The sequence below is a fragment of the Phacochoerus africanus genome, chromosome 3 (assembly GCF_016906955.1).
Source record: "Phacochoerus africanus isolate WHEZ1 chromosome 3, ROS_Pafr_v1, whole genome shotgun sequence".
Taxonomy (NCBI): domain Eukaryota; kingdom Metazoa; phylum Chordata; class Mammalia; order Artiodactyla; family Suidae; genus Phacochoerus; species Phacochoerus africanus.
In genome coordinates, this window is record NC_062546.1 from 162164543 (window position 1) to 162189094 (window position 24552).

At 35.0% G+C, this 24552-nt stretch overlaps 1 protein-coding gene across 1 annotated transcript in view; it reads right to left on the minus strand.

Annotated features, from left to right (window-relative positions):
- The window catches only part of TMEFF2 (transmembrane protein with EGF like and two follistatin like domains 2), a 262166-nt gene that overhangs the window by 115967 nt on the left and 121647 nt on the right, over positions 1-24552 (minus strand). The window contains exon 5 of the mRNA XM_047773106.1: positions 4605-4701. Coding sequence (XP_047629062.1) covers positions 4605-4701 — 97 coding nt within the window. The remainder of the gene's footprint in view (positions 1-4604; positions 4702-24552) is intronic.

Genomic DNA, 24552 nt, shown 5'->3' on the forward strand with positions numbered 1-24552 from the left:
CCAACTTTATTGAGATATAGTTTACATATGACATTGTATAAGTTTAAGGTGTATGATGTACTGATTTGATACACTTACATATTGCAATGTGATCATACCACAATGTAGGCTAACATCTCCATCACCTCAAAGAATTACCCCTTCTTTTTTGTGATGAGAATATCTAAAATTTACTCCCTTTTTGCCTTCTTTGATCAAGATGCTTGTTAACTGCTCTAGGCAATATAATCTGCATGTTGAAAAAAATGAAAAGGCACCTGGTTGTTTTCCTAAAAGTTATGTGTGTAAAAATTAGAGAGAGAGAACAAGAGATTGCCTCTTCCCACCATCATGCCTCACAAAGACCTCTCAGAATATCTGGCTGCTCACTTTGGGTATGAGATCAAGGTAGGACCAATACATGTGGATGTCCTAGAATTCTAATGTTTTGGAACACATTCAAAATAATGACTATTATTTATAATCTGTTCCGTGTATCTTTACAGGAGAAGCTGAGTATTGCTTGGGTGAAGGGAGATACCGATCTTAGAGAGTGGCCCAGAGACCTTTCCTTGTTGAACCATCTTTCCAATTCAGCCATGGCCACGCATGTGCATACCTTAAATAAAATCTCAGCAGTTACCCAGATCCACTGTCTTAGGAGCAGATTAGCAATTAGCCATTGTTTTTTGAGCATGCTTCTTGAGAGATGTTCTGGTAAATATAATTTTTTTTCCATCTCTCTCTCTTTTTCAATCTTTTTAGGATTGCACCCATGGCATATGGAAGTTCCCAGGCTAGGAGTAAAATTGGAGCTGTAGCTGCCAGCCTAGCCAACAGCAACACAGGATCCAAGCCACATCTGCTGGATCCTTAACCCACTGATTGAGGCCAGGGATTGAACCTGCATCCTCTTGGATACTAGTTGGGTTTGTTACCACTGAGTCATAAGGGGAACTCTTCCATCTCTTAACATTGACAGTGTTTGGGGGGTTCAGTGATATCTTATTGTTCCTTGTCAAGTAATGTCCTGGGCAGCTGCTTGGCTGGCCTGACTCTTAGTTCAGCTTCAGAAATTCCATGTTGTTATTTTAGAGCTTATTTTGTACCCCTTGAGAACTAGATTAAAAAAAAAAAAAGATTGCTGAAGTTCTAAGAGGGAACTCTAGAGCGATACAAGCTTACCCCAGGAAACAAGAAAAAAAATTTTAAATAAACACAACCTAACTGTACACCTAAAGCAACTAGAGAAAGAAGAACAAACAAAGCCCAAAGTTGGTAGAAGAAAATAAATCATAAAAATGAGAATATGAATAAATGAAATACAGACTAAGAAAACAGTAGAAAAGATCAATGAAACTAAAACTAGTTCTTTGACAAGATAAACAAAATATATGTTTTTTGGCCCTTCCCACACAGCATGTGGAAGTTTCCAGGCCAGCTATTGAACCCTTGCTGCAGTAGTGACCCAAGCCTCTATAGTGACAAGGCTGGAACCTTAACCCACTGTGCCATAAGGGAACTCCAAAAAAGGAAAACAAAATTGATAAACCTTTAGCCAGACTCATCAAGGAAAAAAAAGGGAGAGGGCCCAAATCAATAAAATTAGAAATAAATAAAGAGAAGTTACAACCAACATCAAAGAAATACAAAGGGCCAAAAGAGACTATTACAAGCAACTATATGCCAGTAAAATGGAAAACCTAGAAGAAATAGACAAATTCTTAGAAAGGTACCATCTCTCAAGACTGAGCCAGAGAGAAATAGAAAATATAAACAGACCAATTACAAGTATTGAAGTTGAATCTATGATTTAAAAATTCCCTACAAACAAAAGTCCAGGACCAGATGGCTTAACAGGAAAATTCTACTAAATATTTAGAGAAGAGATAACACCTATCCTTCTGAAACTGTTCCAAAAAACTTCAGAGGAAGGAACAGTTCTGAACTCACTCTATAAGGCCACAGTCACCTTGATACCAAAACCAGACCAAGATACCATAAAAAATGAAAATTGTAGGTCAATATCACTGATGGACATAGACATAAAAATCCTCAACAAAATATTAGCAAATAAATCCAACAATACATTAAAAAGATCATACACAATGATCAAGTGGGATTTATCCCAGGGATGTAAAGATTTTTCAATACCCTCAAATCAATCAGTGTGATACACTACATAACAAATTGAGAAATAAAAACCATATGATCATCTCAATAGATGAAGGAAAAGCTTCTGATAAAGCTCAACACCTATTTGCAAGAAAAACTACAGAAAGTGGGCACGGGGGATGCTACTGCAACATAATAAAGACCATATATGACAAACCAACAGCTAACCTTATACTCAATGGTGAAAAACTGAAAGCATTTCCTCTAAGAACAGGAACAAGACCGGGATGCCCACTCTCCCCACTTTTATTCAGCATAGTTTTGGAAATCCTAGTTATGGCAGTCAGAGAAGAAAAGGAAATAATAGGAAGCCAAATTGGAAAAGAAGTAGTAAAACTGTCACTGTTTGCAGATGACATGATGCTATACATAGGAAATTCCAAAGATGTTACCAGAAAGCAGCTAGAGCTCATCAATGAACTTGGTAAAGTTGAAGAATACAAAATTAATGTACAGAAATCTGTTGCATTTCTAGATGCTAATAACAAAAGATCAGAAAGAGAAATTAAAGAGATAATCACATGTACTATTGCTTCAAAGAGAATAAAATTCTGAGGAATAAGCCTACTCAAGGAGTTAAAAGACCTTTACTCCAAAAACTATAAGATACTTATGAAATAAATTGAAGACAACACAAGCAGATGGAAAGTTATGGCATGTTCCTGTATTAAAAGAATCAATATTGTTCAAATTACTATACTACCCAAGGCAATCTGCAGATTCAATGTAATTTCTATCAAATTACCAATAGTATTTTTCAGAGAATTAAAACAATTTTTTAAAAAAATTTGTGTGGAAACACAAAAGACCTCAAAAAGCCAAAGCAATTTTGAGAAAGAAAAATAGAGCTGGAGGAATCAGGCTCCTTGGCTTTAGGCTATATTACAAATCTATAGTATTCAAACAGTGTGACTGGCACAAAAACAGACACCTGGATCAGAGGATAGAAAGCCTAGAAATAACCCCATGCTCCTATGGTTAATTAATCTATGATAAAGGAAGCAAAAATATACAACAAAGAAAAAGTCTCTTCAATAAGTGGTGCTGGGAAAACTGGACAGCTACATGTAAAGGAATAAAATTAGAACACTCTCTACCATCATACACAAAGATAAAGTCAAAATGGATTAAAGACCTAAATACAAGACTGGGTACTAAAAAACTCTTAGAGGAAAACATAAACAGAACACTCTGACATAAATCACAGCAATATCTTTTTAGATCCACCTCCTAGAGTAATGGAAATAAAAACAAAAATAAACAAATTAGACCTAATTAAACTTAAAAAAATTTGCACAGCAAAGGAAACTAAAAACAAAAGACAACCCACAGAATGGGAGAAAATATTTATAAATGATGCAACTAACAAAGGATTAATTTCTAAAATATACAAACAGCTCATGCAGCTTCAGTATGAAAACAACCAACCAACCCAATCAAAAATTGGTAGAAGATCTAAATAGATGTTTCTTGGAAGAAGACATACAGAGAGCCAACAGAAACATGAAAAAATGCTCAGCATTGCCAATTATTAGAGAAATGCAAATTAAAATTACAATGAGTTATCAACTCGTTCTGTTCGAAATAGCCATGATCAAAAAATCTACAAATAATAAACGCGGAGAGGGTGTGGAACATCAAAAAGTCTACAAATAATAAAGGTTGGAGAGGGTGTGGAGAAAAAGGAACACTTCCATCCTATTGGTGGAAATATAAATTTGTCCAGCCACTTTGCAGAACAGTATGGAGGTTCCTTAAAAAACTGAAAATAGAATTACTGTATGATCCTGCAATCCCACTCCTGGGCAAGTATGCAGAAAGCTCTAATTTGAAAAGACTGTAAACAGTGCTACTCATAACAGCACTGTTTATAATAGATGAGACATGGAAGCAACCTAAGTGTCCATCAACAGATGAATGGAAAAAGAAGATGTATGCTTATGCAATGGAATATTATTTAGCCATAAAAATGAAATAATGCCATTTGCAGCAACATGGGTGGACCTAAAGATTATCATATTAAGTGAAGTAAGCCAGATAAAGACAAATATCATATGATATTGTTTATACATGGAATCTAAAACAAAAAGATACAAATGAACTTATTTATAAAACAGAAATAGGCATAGAAAACAAACTTATGGTTACCAAAGGGGGAAGGATAATTAGAAGTTTGAGATTCACATATACACACTATTATATATAAAATATCCAACAAGGACCTACCATATAGACAGGGAACATACCCAATACTTTATAGTAATCTTTAAGAGAAAAGAATCTGGCAAAGAATATGTATGTAACTGAATCATAGTTCTGTACATGACATTGTAAATCAACCATACATCAATTTAAAAAACTGCTGAAAATGTCTTCTTTTAGGATAATTGATGGAGTAAAAGGAAGTTAAGGATTGTCATCATTTTTAAAAGAATAAAATAGCACATTACCAGACATCTTCAGCATCTTCATCACATTCTGCGCCAAACTGGCAGATATCACAGGTAGATGTCTCCTTTTGACTGGTTTCTCCTGATCCTTCATGGACTGTAGGACAGAAGAATATGAACAAAAGGAATTCAGGTAAGTGTGCACAATACCAACAACTCTAAGACTATCATATATGAAAGTTGCTGCTTTCCCAGTGGACCTGTTTACTCTTGGGCTTCATTAGATTGTCACATTTAACTCCCTTCTTCCCTAAATTTGAGGAAAACTAACAATAATATGCTAGCCATTGGTATATAATGAATAATTCTTTTTATCAAAAAAAAAATGCAAGAGTTTGCTGGATTTATCAAGATTATTTGGCCAATAGATCATATGAAAGGGTTAATTAAAAGGGACTGAGATTGTTGACCTGCCTCTAGGAAAAATCTAGTGTCTATAAAAAATACTTAGCATTTTCTTTTCCTTAAACTATAGATTTTTTCATCCAAAGGCTTTTATACATAATTTAAAAAAATTAGATGGACGGCTTTCGTTTATTAGATAGCTTCCCCCCCAAAATATTAAAGACCTATAAAGAAAAATTTATTAATTATAATTCTTTAGAAATCTACAGAAACGTTGCACAGAGCTTATCATAGTGATATATTCTATGATGGCTATCAACATGTATTTCATTTAAAAATATATACTATCATTATGATGATTATTGATATTGGTCCTTTTTATAACCATAAATTACAAGTAAAAATTTGCTATATATAACCTAATTATAAAACTAACCTTTCAAAATCAGGAAACTAGCGCAAATGCAGAACAAATTTTAGTATTTGAGTTCAAGAAATAAATATCTGAGCAACAGTTTTGAGATGATGGATTACTGTTTACCCAATTTAAAAAAATGTAGTTGAAAGCAAAAATAATTTTGCTTATAGATCAAAAATTGCAATGACCTAACTACTGCATAGATAATCTTATTCCACGGACAGATCATATACTTAAAAACATATACTCAAATCCAGAGATCCTTAAAAAGTGCACTCCAGCAAAAGGTTATACATTTTAAGTAGAACATAAGCAATTAGGTATGGCATTGGCTCCTGGCAATATGGAACTCAAATAAGATAACATTTGTAACAAAGACATAATTTATTAACATGAACCTTAAATCTAAAACATTCAACCTTAATTTATTTTAAGATGATATTTTCATAATTTGTTCTTTGTCTGTTAGTGAGAGCTATTAATATTTACAATAGCAAAGGTGTTTGTTCCTTGATTTTGTAGTTTACTGCTGTGCAAATGAGTGATTGAATCTACCAAAAAAAAAAAAAACTGAAAAATACAAGAACAAGAAGACATCTCTAAGAGAGTTCTCTGTTTTACAGGTTTTCCAGGAAAGGGAGAGAGACTTATTTTTTCCCCTGTACTTGAAAAAAGTACACTTCACTTTTAAAAATTTATGAATTAAATAGATCTACTTCAATTGCAAAAGTATTGATGGTACAGTTCTAAAGTTGGAACTCTAAAAAAAAAATGATGTTCCTCCCCAGAAAGAAGAAGGAATTTTAGACTCTGATAAAATAGACAGCACTTATTATCCATTCTATTACTTTAATACGGGGGAGACCATTAGAGTGGACCGCGGGGATAAGAAGGAAGTGGAGGCCTCGCCTCAGGGGAGCCTGAACAGCTGAGGTCCATCTCTTTATTACTTATTTATTATTAATGCAACACAGAAGCTGCTAATGGGAAAGATCCTTTTAGTGTTAGCAAGATTAGCAGCTTCTAGATTCAAACTTCTCATCACTCAGGAAACAAACTAACACACTGAGAAGGTCCTTAATGAACAGTGGTAGCCACTTATGGGCAGCTCCATCTTCTTGTGCAGCAGAGATCCTTGGTTAGGGATCTTTTGGAAGTAATCCAGGGGATGAATTGTGCTAACTTGGCAAAACTAATAATAATATTTCTACTGGAAGTCACATTATTACATTTCTAAAAAAGGGCAGTTATTGGTGGACTCAAGATGTTTGGAAACTCTTGGAGAATTAAATCCGGAAATAGCAGTAGCAATACGTCTATCAATAAACATTCTGGGAATAAATTGTGTAGCTATCTCAATGAAAAATAAAGTAAAATCCTTCCATATTGCCAGAAGCACAGGTCCGCACCTTTGTAATAAACAAACAAATCAGTACACAGCTTCATGTAACGCTATAGACCGATGATTCTTAAATAGGACTGGTTGATTTGCTTTGTTCATTTATATATTGATTTTTACATATATAGCCTAGGAAGTGCTGAATTTGTAGGCTTGGGGCTTGGATAGGTATACTCTTGAAAATATATCCCTAAGAATCTCTGCCCTAAATAATACTGAGAAGACTTCATCTGGCCCAAATGTCCTCCTCATGCAATGAATGTCTAGCACAGGATTTCTGTCACCTGGAGGTGTTGTTAAAATGAAGATTCTGATTCAGTGAGTGTGATCTGCTGCCTGAGGTTCTAAATTTTTTACAAGCTCCGAGAAGCTGATGCTGCTGGTCCACCAACTAGATTTTGAGTAGCAAGGATGGCACTGTGTTTTTCAAACCTCAATTCCCAATTTTTTAGTGGGTAGTGAAGTGGAGTTAGTGGGTCACTATCAACATTTTTGTAAACATGAAGTAGAATATACTGGAATAGAAAACACAGGTTTCATCTTATAAAGCAAGTAGAGGTTTCATTTTACAACACTGTTGTAGTTACACATATGTACATCCATCCAGGGTTACCATGTAAATTTCACTCTTTACTAAAGGTCACAATCACAAAAGCTTGAAAACCGCTGGTTTAGGGCATGCTAGACACACGGTAAATGTGTGCTGAACTGGGCTGTTCCTTTTCCTGTTCTTTTCACAGTATCAGAAACAGAAAGGATCAGTGCTTAATTATTTGCATTTACCCACCGATCACATAGGAATGAAATTCATTTATTCTAAAGTATTGTTTTAATTATGCATTACATTTCGAGTTTTTATTTGAATTTTAAAGTAAAAGAATCATTTCCCTTTATTCTATAAAAACTTCAGTTTCAGTGTGTGATTGATGGAAATTTGAGGGGCAAGAGAGGTAGCACTTCTGCAAGCATATTATACCTAAAATGCTGCCCTACCATTTAAATTGATTTAATTAATTTCTTTAAGAAGCTTCTGTATTGGAGTATTATAAGAGATAATCAAATTACCTCTCTCCAAACTTTACCCACCCTGGCGGTTTCATCTGGAAATTGCTACCAAAATTCCTTTATCATGACCTTATTCTGGTCCAGTTCAGGTCGTCACAGTGAATGTGCCTGCCTGTGGGGCCCAGTTCTGTTACTAACTCACTATCATGCCTCCTGGGCCTCTTATAATATTCCTAGCCTGTGTTAAACTATTTCTGAAAACATGACAGACACAGGGTTACTCAATGCCATTTATTTGGTTCAAAATTTCACTGAAATTTACATTCAGTGAAATGCTCATATCTTAAGCACATCTTTCAATCATTTTTGAGGAATGCACATTAAGACAAGGAACAACTCCATCATCCCACAAAGTTCACATGTGCCTCTTCCCAGCCATTTCCCTGTCATTACTCTGTTTATCTTACAGGGCAAATCAGCAGTGTATCTGTCTCTGACACACACAGATGAGCTATTCTAGAATATCACATCAATGGAATCATGCAATATGTAACTATTACGTTCAGCTTCTTTCACTCGGCGTCATGATTTTTAAGATTAATTCAGGTGGTTGCCTGTATCAGTAGTTTCTTTTTATTGCTTGGTATCCAATTGAGTGAATATACCACAGCTTATTTATCCATTTTCTTGTTGAAGGACATCTGGTTGTTTCTAGTTACTGGCTGGAAACAATAACTGAGTATTTATGAATAAAGCCATTGTAAATATTCTTGTGAAAGACTTTTTGTGCATTAGTTTTTATTTCTCTTGGACAAGTAAGAGTGGTATCGCAGTGGTATTCTGATATTCAGATAGCCATACCAGCTTTCTTTTGCTTATTGTTTCTTTTTTTAACTTTCAATCTGTTTGTTAACTTATATTTAAAGTGTGTTTCTTATAAACAACATACAGTAGGATTTCACTTTTTTATCTAGGCTGAATATTTAGTCAGGATATTTACTCCATTTACTTTAATGTAATTATGGTTTTAAGTCTACCAGTTTGGTATTTGATTCATTTTGTTGTTTTTCTTTTTATTCTTGATTTGCAGAAATTTTTAAGATATTTTGGGTAAAATTTTTGTCAGATACATATATTGGGATTTATTTTCTCAGTCTATTTCCTTGAATGTGTCTTTTTGTGGATGTGCAGAACTTTTTATTTTGATGAAATCAATTTTTTTTCTTTTATGATTTGTCCTTACTGTGTCACTTCTAAGAAGTCTCAAGACTGATGAAGCTATTCTTCTATGCTTTATTCTATTCCTTACTTTTACTAATCTTAAAATTTTACTTTATATTTAAGTTTATCATCCAAAATTGGATTTTGATGATGTGAAATAGAGATTATGGTTCTTTTTTTATTTTTCCCATGTGTACATGATTATTCTCTCTTAACCTGTAAATGTGGTGAAATATATTGATTGATTTCTATGTGATAAGCCAACTTCACATTCTGGGGCTGAGTCAAGCATGATCACAGTATTTAACCCTTTTTATATATTGCTGGACTTCTGTTTTTTTTTTTTTGTCTTTTTGCTATTTCTTGGGCTGCTCCCATGGCATATGGAGGTTCCCAGGCTAGGGGTTGAATCGGAGCTGTAGCGCCAGCCTACACCAGAGCCACAGCAACGCGGGATCCAAGCCGCGTCTGCAACCTACACCATAGTCATGGCAACGGCGGATCGTTAACCCACTGAGCAAGGGCAGGGACCCAACCTGCAACCTCATGGTTCCTAGTTGGATTCGTTAACCACTGCGCCACGACGGGAACTCCTGGATATCTTTTGTTAACATTTTCTTAAGGATTTTTGCGGCTATGGTTCATAAACTATGCTGACTTTAATTTTCTTTTCTTGTATTGTTTTTGTTGGGTTTAGTATTAGGGTTAAAATGGCCTCATGATACAGGTTGGGAAGTGTTTCCACTTCCTCTATTTTATGAAAGAATTTGTGGAGGATTAATATTATTTCATTTCCTTATACAAGGCTATTTGAATTTTCTATGTTATTGATTTCTGGTATTATTTTTATTATTTCCTTTATGCTGTATACTTGGAGTTTAATTTATTTTGCAGATTGTTAAAATGGAAGAAGTGTGCTTGATTTGATACCTTCCTTATTTTCAAATATATATATTTTCATCTATACATCTCCTTCTAAGGACTGCTTTAGCTGTTTCCCACAAATATTATATTGTATTTTCATGTATTTTTGCATAAAGTATATATTGTAATATCCTTTTAGATTTCTCCTGTGGCCCATGGGTTATTTAGAAGTACATTTTTCAACTTCCAAATATTTGAGGAATTTCATATTATTTTTATTTAATATAAATATCAAAAATTCATTGGGAATCATTTAAAATATACAAAAGAGTTGTATCATCTTAAGGACACAGAAATGTAGGCTTATAAGGTCTTTAATTTACAATGTCTTCAATCAAAGTCTTTAAATTACAAGAAAAAAACCCATATAACCTAGGATTCCATTAAATTCAAAGGGCTTTAGGGTTAGGCAGGCAGACTTTTGGGTTTTTTACCCCACTCCCTCACTCCTCAGTGGAAAATTCAATCAAATGATCAACCTGGCTGAGAGTTGAAATAAAAACTAGATTGTGTGAACTAAAAGAATAAATTGTTGTGAAGTGCTGAAAAGTCTGACGTATTGAAAAGAGCTCAGCCTGATTGTCCAGGCTTTGAAACAAATCTCTCTGGAAGTTGACAGCTTTATGTTTCATGTTCAAAGTGCTATAAAAAAAAAATCCATTCATGGTGATCTATCCATCATGGTTAGAGAAAATACTCTGTTTAAGTCTTTTGAAATTTATTGAAACTTGTTTTATGGTCCAAAATATGATCTGTCTTCTTGACGAGTCCATATGCATCTTAGAAGTTGTAGCCACTTGTGGGGAGTAACGTGTTATAAATACTTGTTAACTTAAGCTGATGGTTAGCAATGTCATATCATCTATAATTGTATTGAATTTTTTGTTTAATTGTTCTATTACTTTAAAAGGTGTGTTAAAATCTATATAGGTGACAGTAAAATTATTTCTAATTCTCTTTTGTTTTGTTCTTTTGTTTCATCTTGTATTTCGGAGCTCTGATATTGGGCGTATAAACATTTAGTAGTTTTAGGTCTTGAATAAGTGATCCTTTAGCATTGTGAAATGCCCCTTTTAATTTCTGGTCTCACTATTCATCTTGAAGTCTACTTTGTTCTGATATTCAGATTGCACACCAGCTTTTATTTATTTTTTTGCTTATTGTTTCTATCTTTTTACTTTCAACCTGTTGTTTATGTTTAAAGTCTGTTTTTTATAAACAATATATAGTTGGAGCTTGCTTTTTATCTAGTCTAAATATGTCTGCATTCAATCAGGGTATTTACACCATTTACCTTAATGTAATTATTGATATGTTTGGTACGAAGTCTACCAACTTAGTATTTGATTCATATTTAGCCAATCTCTGTTTTCCTCTGTTCCATTTTCTGTCTTTTTTTTTTCCAGGTGAATCAAATATTCTATGGTATTTATTTCATCTTATTTTTTCTAATAATGTTTTTGTTTTGTTTGTTTTTATTTTTTAAAGTTTTATTGAAGTATAGTTGATTTATAACATTGTGATAATTTCTGCTGTACCATAAAGTGATTCAGTGATACACATATACGTATCTATCCTTTTTCAGATTCTTTTCCCATGGTTACCACATAATACTGGGTAGCATTCCCTATACTACACAGCAGGTACCCACTTACCATCCATTCCATATACAATAGTATACACATGCCAATTACAAAGCCCCAATTTTTAAAATATTTTTTGAGTTATTACTTTAGTAGGTGCCTTAAGGATTACAAGATACAACTTTAAATCGTCCTAATCTCTTTCTTCATGAACAATTTAGAAATCTTGTAATAATATATTGCTAATTACTATAGTCCATGCTTTGCACTCTTGTTGCATATATCATACTTCTACCTATTCTATAAAACTCATTTTCCTTTTAAAAATTAGTTTTACTTTAAACAATTATCCTACTCTAATTTCAAAGGCAAAAAGTCAGAGATGTCAGCACTAAGGGAGACTCCTGCCTGTCATCATTAAATGATTATTTGACTTCTGACCCTTATCAGCTCTAACTTTTCAAGACTTATCTATATCCTCACATTCTTCATGGAAGGCACTATTGGCATATGACACTTATATTAGATTGAATTATTTTCACAATAAAAATTATATGTTCCTCTCCATAGCAATATGACTTGAAGTTCCATGACATGACTGATGGGATTATGGCTTGCTTTTGCCTTTGAAATGTCAGTGGAAGTGAGAATCCATATAAAAGCCAACAAGAGGATTTCTAATTTCTGGCTCTTTCCTGTTCCCTTTGCAGAAAAAAGACATTCCAGAATAAGAGCTGTTTCTTCAACTTATCCCAGAGTGAGAAGATATATAGAGCAGAGCCACAGTTGACCACAGCCATGGGAGCAAGAATTATGTCACTCACTGATACTGTAAATCTCTGAGGTTTTGAGGTCATTTGTAACTTTAGCTTTACCTAGTGAAAGACAGCTAAGAAGACATAAACTATTGTTATTAATAATTTTTAAGGAAACATTTTCACATCATTTCCCACACTTCAGATTTTGGTAGCATTTCTTATCTACACAACTCTAGATCTGCTTTTATTTTTTTCCAAATATGCCTTCAAACTTCTATTTCTTTTCTATACCATCATATATTAATAGTTAAAGTCTGTTTCTTCTACTATGTTTTCATTTTTTCCTAACATACCACTGCCATATCCAGTCTATGCATGGTTCCCATTTTCTCCTCCATGTAAACTCTAGCACATTGCTTTGACAAATATCTAAGTTGTCCCATTTAAATTGGGCCTAGTGTACATATTACTCACAGTATAAATATGCATAAATAGAAGCCTTCATGTGCATCAAGTCTGAAATAAAGTCAGCAGTTCCTGAAACAATCTGGTTCTATCAATAGAAAGAATGAGATTTCTAATCTTAAATATGATCTACAGATACTGATTCACACACTTATTTAAATTATTACAAAGTTGAAAAGATATTTATATAAAAACATTTACATAAATTTTATATAAACCTTAATCTGAAGTTTTCAAAATATATTTATTTATTTTATTTTCTTTCTTTCTTTCTTTCTTTCTTTCTTTCTTTCTTTCTTTCTTTCTTTTTTTTTAGGGGCACACCCAAGGCATATGGAAGTTCTCAGGCTAGGGGTCAAATCAGAGCTGTAGCTGCTGGCCTATGCCATAGCCACAGCAATGTAGGGTCTGAACCGCATCTGTGACCTACACCACAGCTCACAGCAATGCTGGATCCCTAACCCACTGAGCGAAGCCAAGGATCAAACCCACGTCCTCATGGATACTAGTCAGGTTTGTTACCGCTGACCCATGACAGGAACTCCTGAAGTTTTAAAAATTATACTGTATTTTTTTTCTTTGTATTTTAGAATCCATATAAAAGCCAGTATCAGTCTAATAGTTGTTTTTTTGTTTTTGTTTTTTAAATAGGTAAGATGACAAAGTAATCCTTGGTAAGGATGTAACTTTTTCCACTTTTGCCAGTGATGCTATTCAGTATATCTGCTGTAACTAAAATTACCTTATCAAGTTATAAAAAGCAATTTTTCTTTCTGAATAACTTGCATACATTACTATCTCATTATCACCAAAAAGCTGAACTTTGAATTTGTCCTCCAATGAAGGAAAAATTCCACTTAAAGAATAGAAAGAAAATTTTAAATTAAAATTCTCCATTCCATTTTTTAATTTGTACAACTTGTCTATTTTACCTTTTGTGTGCCATTGTTACCTCTCACATGCTCTCCCACATATGAGTAAGTTGAATTTAAATGACGGGAGCTCCTGACAGTTCCTAGAAGCTCAAATTCTAAGCTGTTGTTTCTTGAGCCACAGTTATGTTCTCTTTTACATCTTCCCACATTTCCCTAGAAACCTCAATATGACTTTAAAGAAAAATAAGAAATACTTTCTTCTTATTCATATTAGAATGTGCAAATATTTGTCACATGAATAATAATTACACTGTTAAATCATATTACTGAAAGGCTGAAATGAGAAGTATTCTAGCCTGCTATTTACAAAACTAACAGAGATTAGTTCTGTATGTGTATCAGTGCCATAATGCCAAGATGTATTCAGATTTTAGGGAGGAAATTCATTATCTTTGCCTCTTTTTAATTAAAAGACGTACAAATCTACAGATAATTTTTAAGTGATTTATGCAAAAAACTAGTGGAAGGCTGAAATTGCACTTATATATAATAGTTAAAAATTCTAAAAACCACTTGAAAAGTCTTAGAACCAAATTCATGACTGAGCAAATGTAATTTTCTATTAAACACTCAAAAGAAGAGATCATTACAGAAAATTTAATTTTTCATAATTAGGCTAGTTTGCTAGAGCTTGACAAAGCTTCTTTAGAAATCACATATAATTTATCTTCTGCACAACTAAAAATAATTTAAGAGATGAATACAATGTTACTATGCTGAGGCACAATTCTATTATTATCATTTAAATCTGACTGATTTCACTCAGTCCTGAGTTAGAGCTGAAGATACTCAGTTGATTTAAAAAAAAAAGAAGAAAGAGAATGAAGTAAGAAAAAAATGAGAGAAGGAAGGATGGAAGGAAGGATAAAAGCCTATTCAGCTTGGTATCAGGCAGAGCAGAATTCATCAGAGCAAGTTAATATGCCAGACCTCATGAGACTCTACCATATCAAGCATATAACTATAAGCAAAAATATTTTTATTCTTATCAGTATAATTAACTTATTTTAAATAAATTCATGTAGATAATTATAATTTTTCTTTATTAAATGCCTAAAAGGTGGGAAATTTAGTCTTTATTGGTAAGTTATGAACATTGACTTGGGCTGAATGAGCTACTGTAATGTATCTCCTCTGGTTGTATTTACTGCCTGTATTGTATTTATACTCAAAGTAAAGGTCATCAGTTGGGAGGATGTGGTAAAAAGAGAGAGGATATGAGGTATTACGGGAGAGTGAATGCAAATGAAGAAAGACCAAAATCTTTTTTAAGTCTTTTTTTACACTAATTTGTTGCTTTCCAACTTTGTGTTCACTTCTTCTAATTAGCAAATCTCTGATGAATAAATATATAGGCTTACGAACTTGCACTTTTGTATGTCATTAGTACATGACTTTTGGTGTTGATAATTTTTTTTTTGTCTTTTGTCTTTTTTGTTGTTGTTGTTGTTGTTGCTATTTCTTGGGCCGCTCCCGCGGCATATGGAGGTTCCCAGGCTAGGGGTTGAATCGGAGCTGTAGCCACCGGCCTATGCCAGAGCCACAGCAGCGCGGGATCCGAGCCGTGTCTGCAACCTACACCACAGCTCACGGCAACGCCGGATCGTTAACCCACTGAGCCAGGGCAGGGACCGAACCCGCAACCTCATGGTTCCTAGTCGTATTCATTAACCACTGCGCCACGACGGGAACTCCTGGTGTTGATAATTTTAAAGGCATTTTGTGACACGGAAAGTTTCATTTGAATCATCAAATAAAGACTAAATTGCACAAATAAATGCTGGAGGGCGTGTGGAGAAAAGGGAACTCTCCTGCACTGTTGGTGGGAATGTAAGCTGGTACAACCACTATGGAGAATAGTATGGAAGTACCTTAGAAAACTATACATAGAACTACCATATGACCCAGCAATCCTACTTTTGGTCATATATCCAGACAAAACTTTCCTCAAAAAAACTCATGCACCCGCATGTTCATTGCAGCACTATTCACAGTAGCCAAGACAGGGAAACAACCTAAATGTCCACCGACAGATGACTGGATTAGGAAGATGTGGTATATATACACAATGGAATACTACTCAGCCATAAAAAAGAATGACATAATGCCATTTGCAGCAACATGGATGGAACTAGAGACTCTCATCCTGAGTGAAGGAAGTCAGAAAGTGAAAGACAAATACCATATGATATCACATATCTGCAATCTAATATATGGCACAAATGAACCTTTTCATAGAAAAGAAACTCATGGACTTGGAGAATAGACTTGTGGTTGCCAAGGGAGAGGGGGAGGAGGAGGAGGAGGGAGTGGTATGGATGGGGTGCTTGGGGTTAATAGATGCAGACTGTTGCCTTTGGAATGGATTAGCAATGAGATCCCGGTGTGTAGCAGTGGGAACTATGTCTGGTCACTTATGATGGAGCTTGATAATGTGAGAAAAAAGAATGTATACATGTATGTGTAACTGGGTCACCATGCCGTACAGTAGAAAATTCACAGAACACTGTGAACCAGCTATAATGGAGAAAAATAAAAATCATTATATATATGTAAAAAAAAAAGACTAAATTGCCCACAGAGTCACCCTAACCTACTTAATGTTTGTTTTGGTAGAAAGGGTTTGCAATATGATAACAACTTACATGTCATGTTTCTTACCTATTTTCGTATTCCATCACCACAATACTAGGTCAGATTCTAATCATACTTGTCTAAACTTCTAACTTCCTGCCTTTGCACTTTCAAACTTACCTTTCTTAAATATATCTCCCATGTATCTTATTAAAATGCAAATCTGATCATGCCGTTTTAAAATTGAAAGTGACGTGAAGAAATCTAAAGGCAGTTCAGGCCTAATGCTAGGAGATCTGAATGTGGGGTGCCCAAATTCTTTCTGGATCTCCAGATTTCTTATCTGTAAAATGAGAAGCTTGTTCTGCTTAGCTCACAGGCTATAGTGAAGATTAAACAGAGGATGTGTGGAAGTGCTCTGCACCCTCGAAATTGCTCTGCCACCCTAAGGTGTTAATGCTAAGCAAGTGTTAAAGTTGAGTAAAGCCATTATCTGAAGGAAGTAAGAAGGTTCTCTGAAGGAAGTCCAATGCTGAGCATCACAAACGTGAATTTTTGGCCCTTTGGGTGACCTGATAATATTACTGAAATAGGAGTCTTTGATGGAACAAGAAAATGAGAATCACAAAACGACATAACAAAATAGAGAAATAAAAGTATCGAAAACTTGTAGAGGAAGTCTTACACCAAAACGTCCTCATTTGGTTTCTTATATAAAGAGGTAAAAGGTTTGAGGGAGGAGCAGATAGAAGTGGGTGGGGAGTCTCAGACAGGCAGCCTCAGAACATTTGCAAAGAGCTCAAGGCTCTTTGTTCTAGCCCACTGCATCCTGGAACAAAGAAAGCACTAAAGTGATCGTTTCTTTCCTTATTGTTTTTTTTTTATATAATGATTTTTATTTTTTTTCTGTTATAGCTGGTTAACAGTGTTCTGTCAACTCTCTACTGTACAACTCTACCAGTTACACATAACATGTACACATTCTTTTTTCTCACGGTTATCAGGCTCCTTCAAGTGACCAGACATAGTTCCCAGTGCTACACAGCAGGATCTCATTGCTAATCCATTCCGAAGGCAACAGTCTGCATCTGTAAACCCCAAGCGTCCCATCCATCCTACTCCCTCCCCCTCCAAAGATAAGAATAAAATAAGAGCTTTATATTTTATTTTCCTACTTGTCTGTGATGGACATTGCTTTTCACCATAAGCCTGCAAAACATATTCGTCTACGTATAACTTCCGAGTCTAAATAAGAAGTAAAAATAAAATGTATGAAGATCAGGCTTATTTAAATATGTAACTTATTGATATAAATAGGCCAATAAAATAAAAGAGCAGCAGTAATAATGAAGCCAGTTTTAAGGGTCAAGGCATTTCATAGAACTGGTAGTTGTAACAATAATTTTTCTGAATTGCCTATGATATTTCCAGCCTATTTTTGCTATTAAAGGTCCAGTCCCTAATTTTTGGAATCACATTAGACAAAATAATAGGAAGATGGTCACAGAATTCCCCTTGTGGAGCAGCGGAAATGAATACAACCAGTATCCATGAAGATTTGGGTTTGATCCCTGGCCTTGCTCAGTAGGTTGGAGATCCAGTGTTGCTGTGAGCTGTTGTGTAGATTGCAGATGCGACTCGGCTTCTGAGTTGCTCTGGCTGTGGTATAGGCCAGCAGCTGCAATTCCGATTCAACCCCTAGCCTGGGAACTTCCATATGAAGCTGTGTGGCCCTAAAAAACAAAACAAACAAAAAAATACAGTCAGGACTGGAGTCCAGTGTTTGTGATTAGTTTCAGTCTTGTGTTAGATATAGCTACTACACCTCTTTCTCCACACCTGCCTGTTCTATATTGAGAGACTCTCATCTCTACAGGTTCCTCCTGCCTATTGGCTCTGGTTGGTGGAGTTTGGTTACTCTTGTGATTCCCTTTTCCAGCTGTCTCTCAAACTCTGGTTTCAAAGCTGTAACTTATGGCCTGTTCTCTAGCACTCTTGAAGGTCTTTCTTGTGATGCTCTTCTTGGCATCTGCCCACACTAGCAGCCAAGCAAAGCTGGCCCCAATATCCTCAGCTTCACTCCCTTCCAGAAGTGGTTTTATGTACATTTTGAATCAACATGAACAAAAGAAAGCGAGAAGGAAAAAATGTATAGGCAAAAGTAAGGATAAAAAGATACCATCTGTGAATAAGACATGAACATCTATCTTTTGCAAAATGGAAAAGAAGAAAACACAAAGCCAAACGAAACCACAAAATGGTTTAAGAAAGCTGAAGTGCCGGGATAGATTAGAAATTGACTTCAAGCTAATCAATATGATTACTTACAGAACCACTTAGTTCAATCTAAAACTGTAACATGAAAAGAATGAATAATTGTGGAAAAGACATCTAGATTTTTTAAAATTGCATGGGATTTCAGAGAAATTTTTATCACCATTAGACTGCCAAGGATATCCAGAAATAAATGGAAAGAGATAAATTTTAAAAAATTAACAATGCTCTATTTGGAATTTCATAATGAGACCAATTCTCTAAACTTTAGGTTTTTAAACTCAAATCACTTTCATTTATAGATCCATCAAGATTCATGGACCTTTCATTTTTAAACATGTTACACCTGAATTGTAAGGTAATTGGGACTAAATTAATGTCCTTGTTTTTGCAGATTTAAAAAAAGTTTTTCAAGTTTTTGAGAAAGTTGCTGGTCAGCCTAAATCATAAAGATTTAGGTTTAACAGGACTGTAGCTTATTCTGTTTAATGTTTTCAAAATTATAACATTGAGGGACATATATGCTAAAATCACCAAGCATAAATTATGATTTAATTTTGTAAGTAAAAACATATTGATGAATGTAATAAATCCAATAAACAAACATGTTAAAAGATCGAAACATTTTTATTATTATAACATTGTGGGTTTCATACATGGAATTAATAGCAAAATCTAAAAACATATTTTTATAAAGCTCTGCTGTTTATTTAATTTAGCCAATGAAATATTTCTGATAACTATGAGCAAACCTGAATGATACCTTAAAAACACAAATCTTGATTATGATACAACCCTGTTTAGCTCAAGGTTCCCCATTACCTTCGGGATAAAAATCCATAGTTCTTATCCTTGTGTTCAAAGTCTTTCATGATTTGCCCCCAACCTATCACTGCACCTTCATCTCTAGAACCCCTGGCATGCTCCTTATGCTGCTGCTACTTGTCACTTTGCTGGGGATTCACACATGCTGTTTCCACTGTCCATAGTGGCCTGTCTATGGTTAATTCTGATTCTAACTTGAAGATTCAGCTATAGCATCACACCATTCATTTTTCACCCTCTTCCTTCATCTCTGAGCTATGTTGGGATCTTGGTTTGTGCCCCCACACATTTTTAGGATATAATACAGTACAGAGGTTGTAAAGAAGTTTCCTGATTCTTCCACTGTCTTGAAAATTCTTCAAGGTCAATATACATGTCTCTTTTGCTTTTATATCCATTCTAAGCACAGGACTTGGGTGATGACAGAAAGGAGTGGTCAGAGAGGAGAATTTTAGAATTCCAAATTTTTGTCGTGTTGTAGTTCTAGTGAATAACAAAGTGTGACCACATTTCCACAGAGCTAAACTGAATTGAAAAAGGAACCATGGAGCCAGTGTTGAGAAGGAATATCAGGTACATCCAATAGTTGTTAATAATGTTGTTCATTAAAATGTCCAGGCAAAGGGGAAGATTGCATTTCTTGAATGCCCTGTGGTTGAACAGGCCATGTAACTGGTTCTAGCTAATGAGCTATTGAGTGGAAGTGACATGAGGAACTTCAGGCTAGAGGATTTCATTGCTGGTTGGAGACCTGCCCTAATACTAAAAGGTGCCTGAGATGGGCAAGAAAGGAGGCCCAAGAAGGAGGCTATGATAGGGATATAGTGAACAGTGGTCCAATATGGCATGAAATTTGGAGAGAGAATGGATAAGACTGTCTAGTCTCTGAGTGACTGCAATGAGCAGAGCCAGCTGCCCCCACCTAGCTTCATCACCCAGCCAACCTGTGGTGAACAAGGAGTGAGAATGAGAAATGAACCTTGATTCTTTGAAGCCATGAAGTTTGGGGGGATGTTTGTTACTACTGTATAAACTTGCCTAACTGGAATATGTCAGGGATGGGGCTAAGAGGCATGGATGCAATCTTTCTACCATGTTGATGGAACTCAACAGAAACTCCCAAGTACCCAGTTACTGATGGTTACCCTGGAATAGAGTATATGAAAGTAAGCCACATGCTGAAATCATTGAGAAAAATGCAGTGACGGGAAGTTCAGCAGCTTATACCTACAGTATGGGGAAAAGGTGGTATCAGCAAATAGCATGTGTTACAAATAAGAAGCAGTTTTGGGAGTGATAGTGCCAGACTGCATTGATGATAGTCTGAAAATGACAGTATGAAGCCAGAAAATGTGTGGACTGCTATGGGAAGGCAGAGCAGCAAGAGACAAGGCTTGGAGGAGTGTTATGCTACCTACTGGGGAGAAGACAAGAGAAAACTGTTGAAACATTTAAGACAATTTAATCTTACTCTTTCACTAGAGCTAATATTAATAATAACTGTAGCTATTAAGAAGTGCAAAAATATGCTAAATTCTTGAATCCTTGAATAGATTAATTTCACTTTCTCATAGCACAAAGAAACTATTTCCTGATAATTATTGGCATTTTAAAAGCTATGTTCACACATAGCTTTTAAAATGCCTTAAAAACCTGATGACATGAAGGTCAGGTTGTGGCTGATTCAGGGTATTCCCAAATGGAAAAAACATTTTTTTCCCAATCTCAAAACACATTCTGCTTCCTGCCCAAATTCATACCCACACAACATTCTGTGCTGTTGCTTTCATTTTTCCCCAACGCTGCTTAGATTTCTTCATGCGTATTCGTATTTTTAGATCAGATAAAATGAATAGAAGGTTCTTCCCTTGAAAAATATGTCGTGGGATTCAAAGAAAATGTTAATGAAAAGAAATACTTAAAGTCTTGTGAAATATTGATATGTTGCAACTAATTTTGTCTCTATACTCAATTGCTTTTTCTTTGTGTATCTGAAACAGCCTTCTTACCGAATTATGTAGCCATACAAGCACTGGTATTGACAGAATTTTTAAATGGAGAGAAGGTTTGGGGGAAAGGGACCTGTATGCACTAAAGCCCATCTCTTCAAACTACTCCTAAATATAGAGGTAGACCTAGGGAATTATCTTATCTTTACTGCATTATATTCATTTTTAAAGAAAAAAAAACCCACTTCCATATAGAAGTAATTTCCACCAACACAAATACACATATCAAAATGAAGAGGACTTTTCTGGGTTGTTAAATTCCTTCAGAAACATGGGCTCTCATGACAACAGTTTCATTCCTTGTCTGTTCCCACACTGCTTGACAAGACAGGTCAGAGAGAAAGGTTGTTAAGTAAATTCCTTTGCCTAAACAGGGATTTCAAAAAAACTCATACCTTAGCTTTACTCTTAAGAGGGTCAGATGGCTGAAGCAGTGTTTTGTTTGTGTACAGATGGACGAGTGCAAAGGAATGGAAAAAAATATTTGGTGAAGAATTTCTAAATGGGAAGATGTGTTGTAGAGACAGCTTCTATTAGATATCAGCAACACTTGGCAGTATCACAGGGCCAGGTGAATATGCTATAAACAATGAAATCTCCTGAGTGAAAACTGCTGCATATGGAGAGATCTGTGAGTTGGGCAGAACAGCCAAGAGTGTCGCTTGTATAGTATATATTTTTAAAGGCAGGTTTCACATCAGTTTTATTGTAACTGGGAAAGATTTCAACTTTTTTTAAAAGACAGATTACTTGGACTTAACTCCTACCAAAAAACCCAAGACTATATATGATCAGCAGACACATTAGATTAGAAATAAATTTCAGTTCAAGAATTTCAGTAAAATTAAGAAGGCCATTACATTCTTGGTTCATAGAAATGTACATTAAAAAACCTACTGGTTTGTTTAGTGCATCTATTAAATGATACAATATCCATATCCATAATTACTCCAGAGATCAAATTAAGTGCACTCCTCATTTGCTGGTTTGTCTCTAAGGAAAATACAGGAAAACAAATGCTAATCAAAAGATTAATAGACTTCTCAATGTATAATACATTAGCCATTCCTTCAACCTTTGGGAAACAAACTATAAAAATAAAATAAAAATAAGGTGTTGTCTCACACATTCTTGGTAAATTTCATGCAGTTTCAAGGTCCTTGTCAGTATGAATTTGATTTAAGTCTGTGAATCTTTTTTGAATATTCCTAGAGCTATCCAGATAGAAACATCATACATAAAACTGTTCTTTATTCCAGAATATGAAACTCCCAGTGGTAAAAGAAGATTTAGGTATCTCTGCAGGTTTCTTATCACCTGGCAACATAATTCTCTGATGGTTCAGTGCCTGAAAGGGTCGTCTGAGATCACTCATCAAATAAATCAAATAGTTGGCTGGCAAAAAGAGGGGGAGCCTACGGTAATCTCATATCTTTACTTCCTGACATCAAATCTTTCTTCTAATAAGCCAGTAGAGAAGTTAATATGTCACTTTGTATGGAATATGCACACCTGAGTATCGACCTGTCTTAAGTTTCCCCTAGTAGTTCTGAGAAGGTTTGACTTGCCTAAGCAATGGTTATATTTCATTTTAACATTTTAAATATAAACCACGAAACCCTGATATGTTGAGAAAAAGGTGGCTGCAAGAAGGCTGGAAAGGCGCTGAATATTTGCCTCTAAACTCTTTTGAAGACTTTTGTTCAACATAGAAAATCCACTTTGGTGGGATGATCTGACATATTCTGTAAATATGTGTCCATATGATGAAACTAGGTTTATTTTATATATTTTGGTTAATATTGACTAAAAGCTATATTTTACATTTCAACTGTTAAAAAAAGTCTTTTAAAAATTATAAATCACATGTTCTAGAACTGTGTGGTCCCATATGGTAGTTAGTAGCCTCTTGTAGCTGTTTAAATTTGCATTAATTAAAAATAAATAAAATTAACAATCCAGTTTTTTAGTTGCACCACCTACTTTTCAAGAAATTCGCAGCAACATGTGGCTAGTGATAACTCCATTGGACAGGGCATATATGAAACATTTATATCAGCAGGAAAGTTCTGCTGGATAGAGCTGCTCTAGAAAGATGTAACTCAAGTATGCATATAATAATATTCATGAATTAATTATACCAATTCTGTACTTCTGTTTTAGAATCTTTCAACTTATATAGATTAAAAAATGGTATAACTCTCATTTGCAGCTTCTGATGAAATGGGGGGGATAACTTACCATGATACCTGCCTATGTGGCATGACTATGTCTGTTACTTTTGTAATGTGATGTCCTTTGATTTCATAACAGATCTTAATTAGTAAAACCTTGTATTCTTACTCTAGCTCAAGTGCTCAAAACATAGCTATCTTCTAATTTAGTCTAATCATCCTGATAATGAGCACTAGTATTACAGTGGCTTGAAGCTCAACAGATGAGATGAACAGAACTAGGCACAATAGAGTGAATGTGCTTTAATGGATATTTTTTGTCCAAAGCTCTAGCTACCAATTATATTTGCAGTATGAGTTAGTATGCCTACCTCATACACTGAGGTTAGTTCTTGTGCCTAGAAAATAGCACTAATATATACACACAGCTTAGAATATATCTTTATAAAAATGTTTCCTTTTCATGGGGGCCTAATTCTCCCATGTATAAACTTAGCATGTGAATTTTTTTCTATGTATCTTGTTTCTTTTTACAGCCACACCTACAGCATATGGAAGCTCCCAGGCTAGAGGTCAAACTGGAGCTATAGCTGCTGGCCTACGCCATAGTCACAGCAACGCCCGATCCTTAATCCACTGAGTGAGGCCAGGGATCAAAACCAAATCCTCATGGACACTATGTTGGGTTCTGAACTTGTTGACCCACAACAGGAACTCCAAAAACTGTATTTTTTTTTTTTTTTGGCTATGCCTGTGGCATGTGGTACTTCCTGGGCCAGGGATCAAACTCATACTGCAGTTGCTACCAGGACCACAGCTGCAGAAATGCCAGATCCTTAACCCACTGCGTCACACAGGAACTTCATAGCCATGTGAATTTAAACCAAGACAACATAGGAGCCTTGAGCAGTATATTCTTTGTAATGGAAGACTTGATTTTTAGTGGCTAAAAATTTCCTACTGAAGAATTATCTTTCCAACTGACAGCAGCAGGCCTCTCATTACCAGCAGTTTGAGGAGAGAGATTAAAGCAAAATGA